General features: G+C 31.4%; 1 protein-coding gene across 1 annotated transcript; it reads left to right on the top strand.

Moving 5' to 3' along the window:
* Positions 1-1212: 1212 nt before the first annotated feature.
* Positions 1213-6198, top strand: LOC105961558 (uncharacterized). The gene is made up of 5 exons (XM_012985785.2): positions 1213-1665; positions 1743-1870; positions 1976-2088; positions 4888-5073; positions 6004-6198. Exons 1-5 carry the CDS (start codon positions 1325-1327, stop codon positions 6031-6033), a joined length of 798 nt encoding a protein of 265 aa, XP_012841239.2. The 5' UTR covers positions 1213-1324; the 3' UTR covers positions 6034-6198.
* Positions 6199-12912: the final 6714 nt, after the last annotated feature.

Genomic DNA, 12912 nt, shown 5'->3' with positions numbered 1-12912 from the left:
TACGAAAAAGCCACCCCTCTTAGTTTAAATAATTATTAAAAAAATTAAAAAATAAAAAATAAATTGTGACTGGCGTCGTGGACTATGTTTTCTCGTTGTCTTGAATTTTTAATTACTTGATTTTTTGTTGTTGTTTTTTTGTTTTTTTAATAAACTGGAAGAGGTGGCGTTTTTGTAATTTCAGAGCTCAGATCAAGCGGTGTTAAGGTCAAATGTCTGACTACTAACAACAATGGCTACATTGAGACAGTTTTTCAAGTGCAGGGGCAAATCGATGTAATCGAGAATAGAAGTGGGTGAAATGATACCGAGCCAAAGTATAAGGGGGAAAGTGGAATTTACCCTCAACTTATTTATGATTAACTAAAAAATATTTTGGATTTATCTTAAAAAAAAAATGGACATCTCTTAATAGCAGTGTTCTAAAAATCGGCCGAGGCGGCCGATTAATCGGTCGCCGAGGCGGAGGCGGTCCAAAACCTTTACGATTTTAGTGTAAATGTTTGAAAAATCGGTCTTTTGCCTGTGAGGCGGTTTGAGGCGGTTTGAGGCGGTCCGAGGCGGTCAAACCTTTAAGGCGGGTCAAACTTCGGTGGCAAAAATCGGTCAAAAATCGGTTTTTTTTTTTTTTTTTTTTTTTTTTTTTTACAAATCAAAATAAAAGTTGGGATTTTAATAAAAAAAAAATGAGTTTATGGTTTATTTTGTTTATGTTAATTATTATTGTTAAAGAACTAATGATGTATGCCAAGAATGTATGTAAATTCAAAAAAAGTGCCTTTTTATTTATATTTTATAAGGATATTTATGTATTATGATCTTATTATTATTAAACTTTTATTATGTTATTAGAATATATATATGATCGAGATATAACTATGTTTAAATATTTTTTTATCTATGTTTTGAGTATTTATAAATAATATCTACAAATATATTATATTAAATTTTAAAAACCGATTTATTTCCGATTTATCACCGATTAATCACCGCCGCACCGATTAATCGTGAGTCGGTGCCTGACCGACTCGGACCCGATTACCGATTTTTACAACCTTGCTTAATAGTGCAATGTATATGAATGGAATTTGTCAAATAATCCCTCTTTTTTTACACACTAATCATAAAAAAAAAAAAAAATGGACTATTTTGGTACATTTTGAAGTTCAGCGGATGTTTTAAAGGTTACGTATAGTGTAAGGGTCAAATTGCACTATTCACCCAATATTGTATGAAATTAAAGAATCACAGTCATTGGGAATTTCGAAATGATATAGTATAATTGGTTGCCACAAGTTTCGACAAAGAGAGAACACACAATTCAATGGTGCCTCTGCTAAGCCAAGCTGCCGGCGCCGGCGGAGCGTTGCTCTCCTCCACCCACCACTGTTCCCTCAAATCCGTCCACCCAATCCCACCCCTATTTTCCAAACGCCGCCCCAATTTTTCAGTCTCCCGCCGCCTCAAGCCTCTCACAATAGCCAACGCCACCGACTCCTCCGGCGGCCCCTCCACCAAAACCACCACCTCCTCCACCGTCAAATTCGAGGACCAAGGCTCCTCTGCATCTAATTCAATCTCAATCGTGGGCCAAGAAAATGTCCCCCTTGAGGGCGTTATTCAGTTCGAGAAGCCCGACTCTTCTTCTCGTATCGCTAAATGGGGGTATGCACATATATATTTTCCTTCATTTTTATTTTGTGCGTTTGTTTATTTAATTGAAATTGAATTATGAACCGCAGTCTCGTGGCCGTGTTGGCCGGCGGCGATGTGGCGGCGTTGCTTTTGTTCGCTGCAATCGGGAGGTTAAGCCATGGATTGTCTGTTTTCGACTTCGAAACGTTCAAAACTGCCGACCCTTTTATGGCTGGTATATTTCCTGTTTTTTTTTTTTCTTTTCCATTGTGAAATGAAATTATAGGTAATCAAATGTTCTCAATTTGGGTTTATCTTTGTTGATTTTTGAAATGAATAGGGTGGTTTTTGAGTGCGTATTTTCTCGGGGGATACGGTGAAGAAGGTCGCGGCAAAAAAGGTCTATGGAAGGCTGTTAGTGCTGCCACCAAGTCCTGGTCTTTGGGTATTCCGGTAAACTTACTTCTACTCGAAAACATCTGCATTTTCTCCGTACTCGTCTTATTTTATCCGTTTCTCTATTGATCGAATAATAGATAATCCATTTAATTTATAATCAATGATTTTGAATAATCAGTTCTAGTGAAATAGGTTAGATGAAGGAACTCCACTCATTGTCAATTTGATGTTGTGCATTAGTAAAAGCATGAAACCGAGTGAATGTGAAGTCGAGCCCATATTTGTAGTAGCATGATCGAAATTTGAGTAATGGCCCTTTCAGAATTTGACGTATATATTATTCATTGTGTCATTAGTTCAATGTATTCAGGGCCGGTTCTGAGGGGAGGCGAAGTAGGCGGTCGCCTAGGGCCCCCGATTTTTTTCGAAAATTTGGGGCCCCAAAATTATTTTATATACACTTTATATATTAGTAATTATTTTTAAAAATTTATTATATATAATATTTTGGAACATTGGTTCTAAAATAAATTTAAACTAAATGATCAATAGATACTTTTAAAATTTTCTTAATTTTGGGGCCCCTAAATATTAATTTATAATGTCTTAATAACTTATTTTTATTCTAAAATAAGAATCAATATTTATTAGTGTATTCAAGTTTATAAATATTTTTGAAGTCTATTGCTATAAAAATTATATGTTACCGGAGGAAGTGAACCAGCAAATCATATTGTTAATTTTAAATTTTTGTCCATATTTTTAATTACTTTATATTCATACATTTCAAAAAATATTTCGGAGGCACTGCCCCCGAACCCCCAAAATCTTTATTTTCTTCATTTTTAGAAAAAATATAAGATATTTTTTTTACTACATTCAATTTCGAACACCCATTAATAAAAAAAAATGGTTCATCAAATAGGGGGCCCTGTTTTCAGTTGTTCTTTAAACCTCGCCTAGGGCCCCCGAATTCCCAGGAACGGGCCTGAATGTATTATAGAGCCCGTTTCTCGAATGGAAGCTCTTAAAGCAGCAATGGTATTGAACAATTTTCTATTGAGTTATGAGAAAACTATACCGGAAGTTCTAACCATGTTAAGAAAAGTGAGGGACGAAATTGATGTTGATGTGAACTTCAACAAGAAACAAGTGACAATTAAATCATATTTTCATAATTATACATTTATGGCAAAGTTCTGAATCATATATTTCCCCTTATATGGTGTTCCTTCGTGGACAACTCTATTTAATAACTAATCATTTAGTCAAATTGAACGCCACATTTTTTTTTTGTTTTTTAACACCTAAACTTACATGAATAAACAAGCTTGCAATGTAGTTGTCTATAACAAATTACTGTAATGAAACTAGGTTAACCTTTTCTTTAAATGTCAGGCCTTGAATAAAACGAGCCCGTATTTGTAGAGATATGATCCCTGACGAACTTTATCTATAATCTTCAGATAATCGAAATAACCAAACAAATACTTTGATGATCATGTTATCAGAGTGCAACTTGGAACAAAACTTAAGAGCAATAGATTCTCATTTGAAATTTTTCTCTACTTCTCCTAAATGGTTGAGAAGTACTCCATAAACTATTTCAGTTCACTTGAATTAAATGGTATCTATTGGATGAATGAAGCTCATGCTATGATAAGATTCATCCTACACACACACACACACACATATTATATATATATATATATATATATATATATATATATATATATATATATATATATATATATATATATATATATATATATATATATATATATATATATATATATATATATATATATATATATATATATATATATATATATATATATATATGGTCATTTGTGAACAGTTCAACAGTATGTGGTAAATAATTTGAAAGCTAGTTTAAGAATGGATAAACATGGGCTGGATAACTGGTACTTTGTCTGTAGGATTTGCTGCATTGTCTTTTTTAAGAAGTTAGCTACAGTGCTACCTCAAATGCCGTTCGTATATCTTCAATTGTTAGTTGAGGATGCTACCAACGGTGAGTCCAGGAATTTAGTACAGGGTGGACTTAAAATTTCGGGTGTTCAGGGGCCCCAAAAAAAAAATTTGGACCTTTTTTTTGGATAAATTAGGAAGATAAAATTTTAGGGTTTTTTTTGCATATTTTTAGTTTTGGGTGGGCTAAATAATAATATATGTAAAATATAAAGGAAGAATTTGTAATTGAGGTTGGGGCTTGAGTCCAGCCGAGCCATGGGCTGGTCTCGCCCCTGGATGCTACAATAGACTATTTGCTTACACCAAAATACCCTTCATTGAGAAAAAAAATACCAATTTAAATATAACAATAGGATGAAAGGAAACCAGAGAGAGAGAGAGAGAGAGTTTACAATGCATTTAGATTCATGTCACAAGTCTATGAATGTGGTTATGAGGAATGTAATGGTGGATGAATAGAGTGAATAGTGTAGTTGTAATTAGGGTTACGTTCGAAGATGGTCAAGATTTGCAACTTAGTCCCCATCAAAAAATTATGATTCCTTTTTTTTTTTTAAGCCTTTTAGTTTTTCTCGGTTAGCTCAAGTATTTCCAGGAAACATTATTTTTTTCTTTTTTGGTCTTTTTTTAGGGGCATACTTTCTTTATTTAGATATAGTATGATCCCGTTCATATGAAGAAACAAAAAATTATATACAAGGTTTGCATGCTTTTCACTTTGCCAAATTATCTACGTTGTTTCGTTTATCCACTTGTTTTAGATATAGTAATCCTTAAACTTTGTACAAGGATTATTAACTCTTATCAGATTAAACTGAGTTTAGCTGTTTTTTAATATTGTATCTGTATAAACTGCAGTTGGGAGTAATAATAAGGGCGGTTACAATTGGGTATATACCACCGACCAATTTTATATTGGTTACTATGGGAAGCACTGCTGTTTTACTCGTCGGTTGGAGGGCTTTATTGTTCACCATTTTTCCCACTGACAAAGGCAAGAAGGATGATGTATACAAACGGGGCAGCCCTTTTGAACTATTTGAGGTACCAGCAATTTTTTTTTAATGTTTACGAACGTTTTTTTATATGATTCCTCTTACGCCTTGTTAGATTCCCGAGATAAGATTATGTAATCTTATGAGAACCTAATTGTATAAGGCCTCTTTTGGTTGGGGAGATTAGCCTTGGTTAACTAAATAATTGGACTTTGTTTGATGTTTGGTAAATAAACCCAGTAATTTTTCGGGTCGACCCGGAAATATTATTTTATCATATGTATGACCGATCTTGCCTTTTAGGGAGATTATTTACTGGACCTCTCGTTATCTAATAATACAATTAGATTTTCAAGTAATTGTGTTGATGTGAAGAAAATCAAACATCAAACACTAATAATTAATGTGCGATGAGAAATCCAAAATTTGATAACAAATACGTTATAGGATAATAGGATTAATCAATTTATAGTGAGAATTATCTTATCTAAGCTATATCTTGGTAACCAAATGAGGCCTAAGGCCTCGTTTGGTGTCTAAGATAAGATTAAATAATCTAACGAAAACCCCATTGGATTGTTGTACATGAGAGTTCTAATAAATAATCTCCCTAAAAGGCAGGATAAGCCACGATAAAATAATATTTCTGCCAGGAAATTATTGGGTTAACCAAATATCAAACAAAGTTCAGTTATTTAATTAATCGCGGCTATATCTCCCTAACCAAACAAGACCTCAATGGATTGGGTGTGGTCTACCACATAATTGGCAATAAGCTAAGTTAAGAGCTCAGTTTTTCATAATTTTGGGTCTACGCCTAAAAGTTATTGCACTAATCAAATATCAAATAAGACTCAATCAATCAATTAATAGTGGCTTATTTGACAAAAATTAAACGTGGCCCTAGTATTTGAACCCATTCGAACTTTGGTTGAATTGAATCTTGGATTTAATTTGCCATTTTCTATTATTATTACAGTTGCTCACATCATTGGTCAGAAGATGGTGATGAGGTAGAAGCAACTCTTTTGAGCCTAACAATGACCGTTGCGCGCGCCTTGTAATTGGGAGGTAACTTTGTGCATGTTAATTCTTTCCATTTGTTGTCACAAGGAAAATAATGTATATGAAGATGATTCTAATTTTTTTTTAATGATATAAGTTCATGTTTCGATCTCGTTGTTTCATTATAACTGTGAAGATAGCTTTTAAATTTCTACTACAAAATGACTCCTCATTTGTTTCTAACAAGCTTATTAAAAAAATCATTTGACTATGTTAACTTCATGAACTCGTCTTAAAACTAAAGAAAGGGATACGGCCGTACTTTTCAAATTTGGGTTAGTTACACTTTGCCCTTAGAATTGGACTACACTTCGGTTTTCAAGAAGACGTGTGGGAGTTGCGTTATGCGGATAGTTTCTATTTTTTTTTAACTCCATTTCTTATATCATTATTTTAAATGAAAAACTGTTTAAATGTATAGTCGAATGCATTCTTTTTTTTTTATTTTTAGTGAATGATTATCATGCCTCCGATGCAATTTGTGAATCTAAATAGAGCATATCGTATGAGTCGAAGGTATACTATTTTCTATTTAGTTTTTATTTTTTTTGTTTCTTTCCGATTTTTCTCTGCAAGAAATAGATTGGAGTTATGAAAATTGCTGTTACTAAATAGAGGGCTATTTTTATCATTTTCGTTTGTCAGGTAAGAAGTAATACTCTTGGCTTGTGATTCATGAACAAACTGTTTGGTTATATTTTGGGTCAACTATTAAAAAAAAATTATCAAATGAAATATTGGTGGTCATTTCTATATCCAGGCCGATCAATTCTTCTATATAATGGGCCATTACAAATTTTGCTTTTTGTTTTTTTACAGTTTATGATGATAAAAGAAAAGACAGATGCTACAAATTTGGAGATTGTCATTGGGCTGTTGGTTGTTGATTTAGGTATCCTTTGGTTGTCAGATGGGATTAGTTAGGATAAGATTTAATAACATGATGAAACTCAATTGTATTATTGGACCATAGAAGGTTCAATAAAAAAAATTCTCTAAAAGGTGAGATAAGTCGGTATAACATATATATACAGGTTGACACGAGAAGTTATTGGGTATACCAAACATCAGATAAAGTCCAATTATTTAATTAATCGTTGTTAATCTCCCCAATCAAACGAGACCGTAAAGATGTAAAATAATTGAGGCGAGATGAACCCAAGACTTGTATTTGAGCATGGTTTGATTATTATTTGAGTTGAGCTTAAGGAGTTCTAATCAAACTCATAGCTTGATGTTAATTATAACAAATCGAGAACAACGAGGTTCTAACCATTGATTTTGAATTGAGTAGCTCGATTTTAATTAGCAAATCAAATGATTCACAAACTAATTTAGGTGTTTATCCAGGTATGTAATGTATTTCTTATACCGAGCTCTGCATTATATAATTTGAAGTTTTATTAAGTTGGTGTTAGCAAAAACGCTTGGAAAAATAGAACTTGCTGGTTTGTGAGTAAAACTCGGAATAACTGCTTATCTAAAAGTTTGAGTTTTTGTAAATTTCATGGAAAAAAATTCAAGCAAATTAATTTATAAGTTACATCATTGACAAAACAAAAATTAGTTTAGCTCTTTTTTTTTCCTTATCAAATCATCTAATCGTAGGCGTCGTTCTTGTTGAAGAGCGATTAAGAACTCGAATCGAAGGTAACATAGGAAACGAACAACACATAATGCAATAAAGGCACGCCTGCTATTTCTTCACATTTCTAACCAGTTTGGAATTTATAACAAAAAAACTAAAAAACTACAAAAAGAGCTTAATTATTTCCCTAGCTATATCAATAAAGAAAAAAAATGCAAATTACGTCTATCATTAAGCTAAGGTTAAATTACGAAAAAAATATCTCATATTACTGCAACCTGTCAGCTCTGTATTGTCTTACACGTTCACCATTACGTTGTTAAATCTACCAACTGCATGATAGATTTTTTCATAAAAAAAAAATATATTAAAGGAAGTAACTGTAATTATCCAAACATGAGGTGTAATTTCGTATTTTGATCTTCCTTCAGGACCGTAATTTGGCCACACAAATATTGACTTTCACTCGTTTAAAACACTGTTACAGTGACATGATGCAGTGAATAGTTCAAAATATGTCTCTCTTTATTTAAAGAAAAAAAGAAAAAAAAAATCAGCACCACAAGGCAACTTTGTATTATGTTCCTCAGTTTGTTTGTATATTGCTATTAATTAATAAATAATAAGATTACCATCAATCAATCATCATATCTTTATAACACACATCACACAATATATATACATATACATACATGATACATATATATAAAATCTGACATGCTAAATTCCACACCAATTTTACCAAATCATACACAAAATTGAAAATTTTTCTCCCTAAAATCTCATCTTCTCCTTCCCCACCCTTCTTCTTTTTCCCTAATTTTTTCACAAAACCACGCACTAAAAACGTCCATATCATTCCAAGTTCGAATTTGAGAAAAATCTTCATGTGTTCAAACTAAAATAAAGTTGGAATTTGAGAAAAAAATTCGAATTAATATGAATTTAAATAATAAAAAAGACATAATGAAATTGAAAAATATTAAATATAATAAACCTAAACTCACTTTTTATGATTATTCACGTGAAAGATTAACGAATTTTGAGTGACATGGAAAAAATCATCATAGAAAAAAGTTAGAGAGAGATTTTTTTTTAATTTATGTGTGGGATTTAGTAAATTTTAGTGTGGGATTTAGCATGCCCCATATAAAATATATACATACACACCCGCCACCCTACAAAGCTACAACAACCCGCCCCACCCCACCGCGCGTGAGAAAGTATAGCGATGGGATTAGGTCTGCGGAAATTAATAGCAGCAGACTGTAATTTTAATGCTGAGAATTTTGTCAAGTAGCCGTCAACATATATTTCTTTTTAGATTTTTTGTTCCCAATCACTCTTTCATTTATTGATTTTTTCTGCTATTTGCTTTGACGGACTGCCCATTTTCATTGATTAATCACATCATCCCCTTATTTAACTCTATATTCTGCCTTAGTCAATCCTTTCTTTTTATTTTGCCTTTTTATTTTTTTTTTATTTTTTTTGTATTATTAGTATTTTTGTAAAGTCAATCTTATATATTGTATACAAATTTTGAAATTCTGACTCCTAAAAATTTTGAGGAAAAAATAAATAAATAATCTTTTTTTTTTATTATACATAATTTGACTGCTGCGGTAAAGTATTAATTAAAACAAGGGTAAATTACAACCACCCCTGATGTATGGTTAAATTACGAAAACTCTCTTTTATTTGGATAATTACAACCACCCCTCAACTCCTCAAATTTAGTGGAATTTTCGAGATTATATGGAATATTATCACTTTTGTACCCGTTTATTCACATTCGAACTCTACATTTTGAAGCAAGATTATCATAATATATGTTTTTTTGGCTTGTATATATCAGATTGTGGTGCATTGAAACTGTATTTTTACACAAAATGAGTACAAATTGGAGCACATTCCACGAAATCTAGATGATTATGTTGAATTTGACACCATAAAGGTGAATGCGTAAGAAAAAATCATAACTGAGGGGGTAGATATAATTATCCAAACAAGAGGGTTTTTTTTTTGTCAATTAACCATACCTGAATGGTGTTTGTAATTTACCCATTAAAACAATGTGTTTTTGAACTATTGAAAGATATATAAGGTTCAACTTACTCGGGATCAAGTTCAATCTAATTTTAAATTTGAATGCGAACATTTCTATTTTCTTGAGTCCATTCAACTCATTTACTCACCTAGATTGACCAATAAAAGAATTCAAATGATTATTTTCAATCGCGTGTTGTAGCCTATTGGAACTTTTGTCATGTAGAACATTTTTTTTCATAATTACTTTTTAAATGAAACAAAATATACGCCCGTCTTTTTTAGATCCTTTTACGTTAGACGTAGAAATACATAATCCCATTTTAAAATGGTCGACGTATAAACTTAGAAATTTTATTACATAACTAAAACTAAACCGGATGTTAAATATGCGCTACGTTCGACGAACTATATATCCATTAAAGATTTACCATCTATTTATACACCAACGTCAATATGTATTATTATTATTATTATTATTATTTATTTTTTGAGAGCCAATTGTAAAAATATATTCAATGTAGTTGAATCAATGTAAGATGAAAATTAAAATACTCACTAAAATTGAAATTGAATAATAAGAAGGGAAATGGATGAATTTGATCTTAGAAATTCAGGGTAGTTCAGTAATATGGAATTCTTAAATTGTAAACGAAAGAGTGATAGATCACAAAAATACGGGGACCACTTTGCAAATTAAGATGTAAAAATACAAGGACAAGACGGCATTAATATTACCCGGCAAACAGGTGACATGTTTGCCCTTAAATTTTCAGTGCATGATTGCATGAAAATAAATCTATTTAGTCTTGTATCCAAATTTAGCCAAAGGTAACTTGAAACAAAATAAAAAAAATTAAAGGTGAAGAAAAAAGGCTTTGTTTGGCATTAATTAATTCGCAACCAAACTCTAGAGGTATAAATGAGCTCAGCCGGTTTGACAAAAACTAGAACTCGAACTCGAGTTTTTCGAGCTCGAGATTTTTGACAAGCTGAGTTCGAGTTTTTTCTTAGTTCGTGAGCCTATTTTTTACTGTTATTTTGTATATATTATTTTTAATTTAATATATAATAATATAATATAAAATATTATAATAATAATATAAAAAGTACATATAAAAATTAAAACAAATAATAGTTACAGTTCATTTTTTTATTTTATTATAATATTTTTTTAATAATAAAAATAAATAATATAAATAATTTGGAAAAAACATCAAATGGGCTTGGGCTCGAGCTCGTTAAAATCAACTACACATGAGCTTGAACTCGAGCTCATCAAAATAGACTCAAGCTCAAGCTCGCTAATATAGTTGGGCTCGGCTCCAGCTCGACTTGTTTACAACCTTACAAAACACTTTAAACTACTCCATATTTTGCTTATTGTATTCACCTTTGAATTGGAATAGCTAAGGGTGTTTACTCGGTCAGGAACCGAGAAACCGTACCAATCCGAAAATTCGGTAAGTGCCGAATGTTGAATCATATTTTTTTATTTGAATTCAGGTATTCGGTATGGTACACGGTATTGATGCCTGATATACCGTACCGTACTGTACCGAATACCGAAATAATTAATATATATATTTTTTCTTTTGTTTTAAATCATTTAAGGTTATAACAAATTATAAAATACTTGTAAATTGATATTTTTCTGTTATTTACAAACTAGCTTCTACTGATAATCATTTTTTTTAGGGCCGATTATTGAAATTTGAACGTTAAATTCAACAACTAATAAGTTTAAAAAAATTTACCTTTTTTTAGAATAAGAAAATATATATTCGGTTTTACCGGTACCAAACCTAAAAAACGGAATTAATTCGATAAAAACCGTAACCGACCGAATAGTTTACTTTGGGAAACGGTACAATTTTGAAGTACCAAAATTTCGGTTCATCGAAATTCCAATACAGTAAAATTTTACCGAATGAACACCTGTAGGAAGAGGCAGGGTCTTGTTTGAGCACAAGGTGGCTATATTATTGTAGGGCTAGCTAGTATTCTTTATTTAATTTTTATTTTATGATGCATTTTGGATTGAAGGATTTTTTGGATTGACTCATTTGACGAAGAATTTTCAATCCATAGCTCCCATCTTTAATTTTATTTAAAAAAAAAAATTCAGAATGATGGTGAATTTCAAATCACTTTGCATTTTGAATTATTTAAAATCCTTCCCATTTTGAACTCATTACAAATCATTTATTTTAAAAATTTCAATGTAAAGGGAGTCTTATTGTTACTCTATTTGTGTTAAAGAAGAGGCAGTCAATTTATCTATTCTGAGATAGATATAAAGAGAGATGGGGAATCTAAGGTGATTGTGACCATACTATTAGGCTTAGATAGTGACGTATCGCTACTGCTTGAGAGAGATATCTATATAGAGAGACTCTCTCTCTCTCTCTTCTTTCAGCCATAATTATGCACTCATAGTTAGGCTTTCTTTTTCAAGCATACTATATATATATATATATATATATATATATATATATATATATATATATATATATATATATATATATATATATATATATATATATATATATATATATATATATATATGGGTAAATTACAATCATTGATGTATGGTCAAATTACGAAAACTCCCCTCCTGTTTGGGTAGTTATAACCACCCCTTAACTATAAATCTTTTTATACGCCCGCCCTTGCGGTTTCGAATTTTAGTGGAATCTTCTAAATTATATGGAGTATTATCACTTTTTACCGGTTTTATCACATTCACTCCACATTTTGAAACAAGATAATCATAATATGTTTTTTTTGGCTTGTATATATATATCAGATTGTGGTGCATCAGAAACTGTATAATTACACAAAACGTGTAAAAATTAGAGCACGTTCCACAAAATCTAGATGATTATGTGTAATTTCATACGATAAGGGTGGAGGTGAAAGAAAAAATCATAATTGAGGGGATAAATGTAATTATCCAAACAAGATGGATTTTTTCGCAATTTGACCATACCCCAGGGGTGGTTGTAATTTACCCTATATTGGATAAATTACGGCCACCGTGAGGTACGGTCAAATTACAAAATAAGTCTTCTTGTTTGGATAATTACAACTATCCATCAACTATGAATTGTCTTACATATCCATACTTGCGGTGACAAATTTAGTGGAATCTTCTGATTTATGTGGAATATTCTCCAGTATGTA

Source organism: Erythranthe guttata, chromosome 3, assembly GCF_056151865.1.
Source record: "Erythranthe guttata isolate IM_541 chromosome 3, IM_541, whole genome shotgun sequence".
NCBI lineage: Eukaryota > Viridiplantae > Streptophyta > Magnoliopsida > Lamiales > Phrymaceae > Erythranthe > Erythranthe guttata.
Note: the sequence above shows the minus strand (reverse complement) of the source record. Positions and strands in the feature narration are given on the sequence as shown.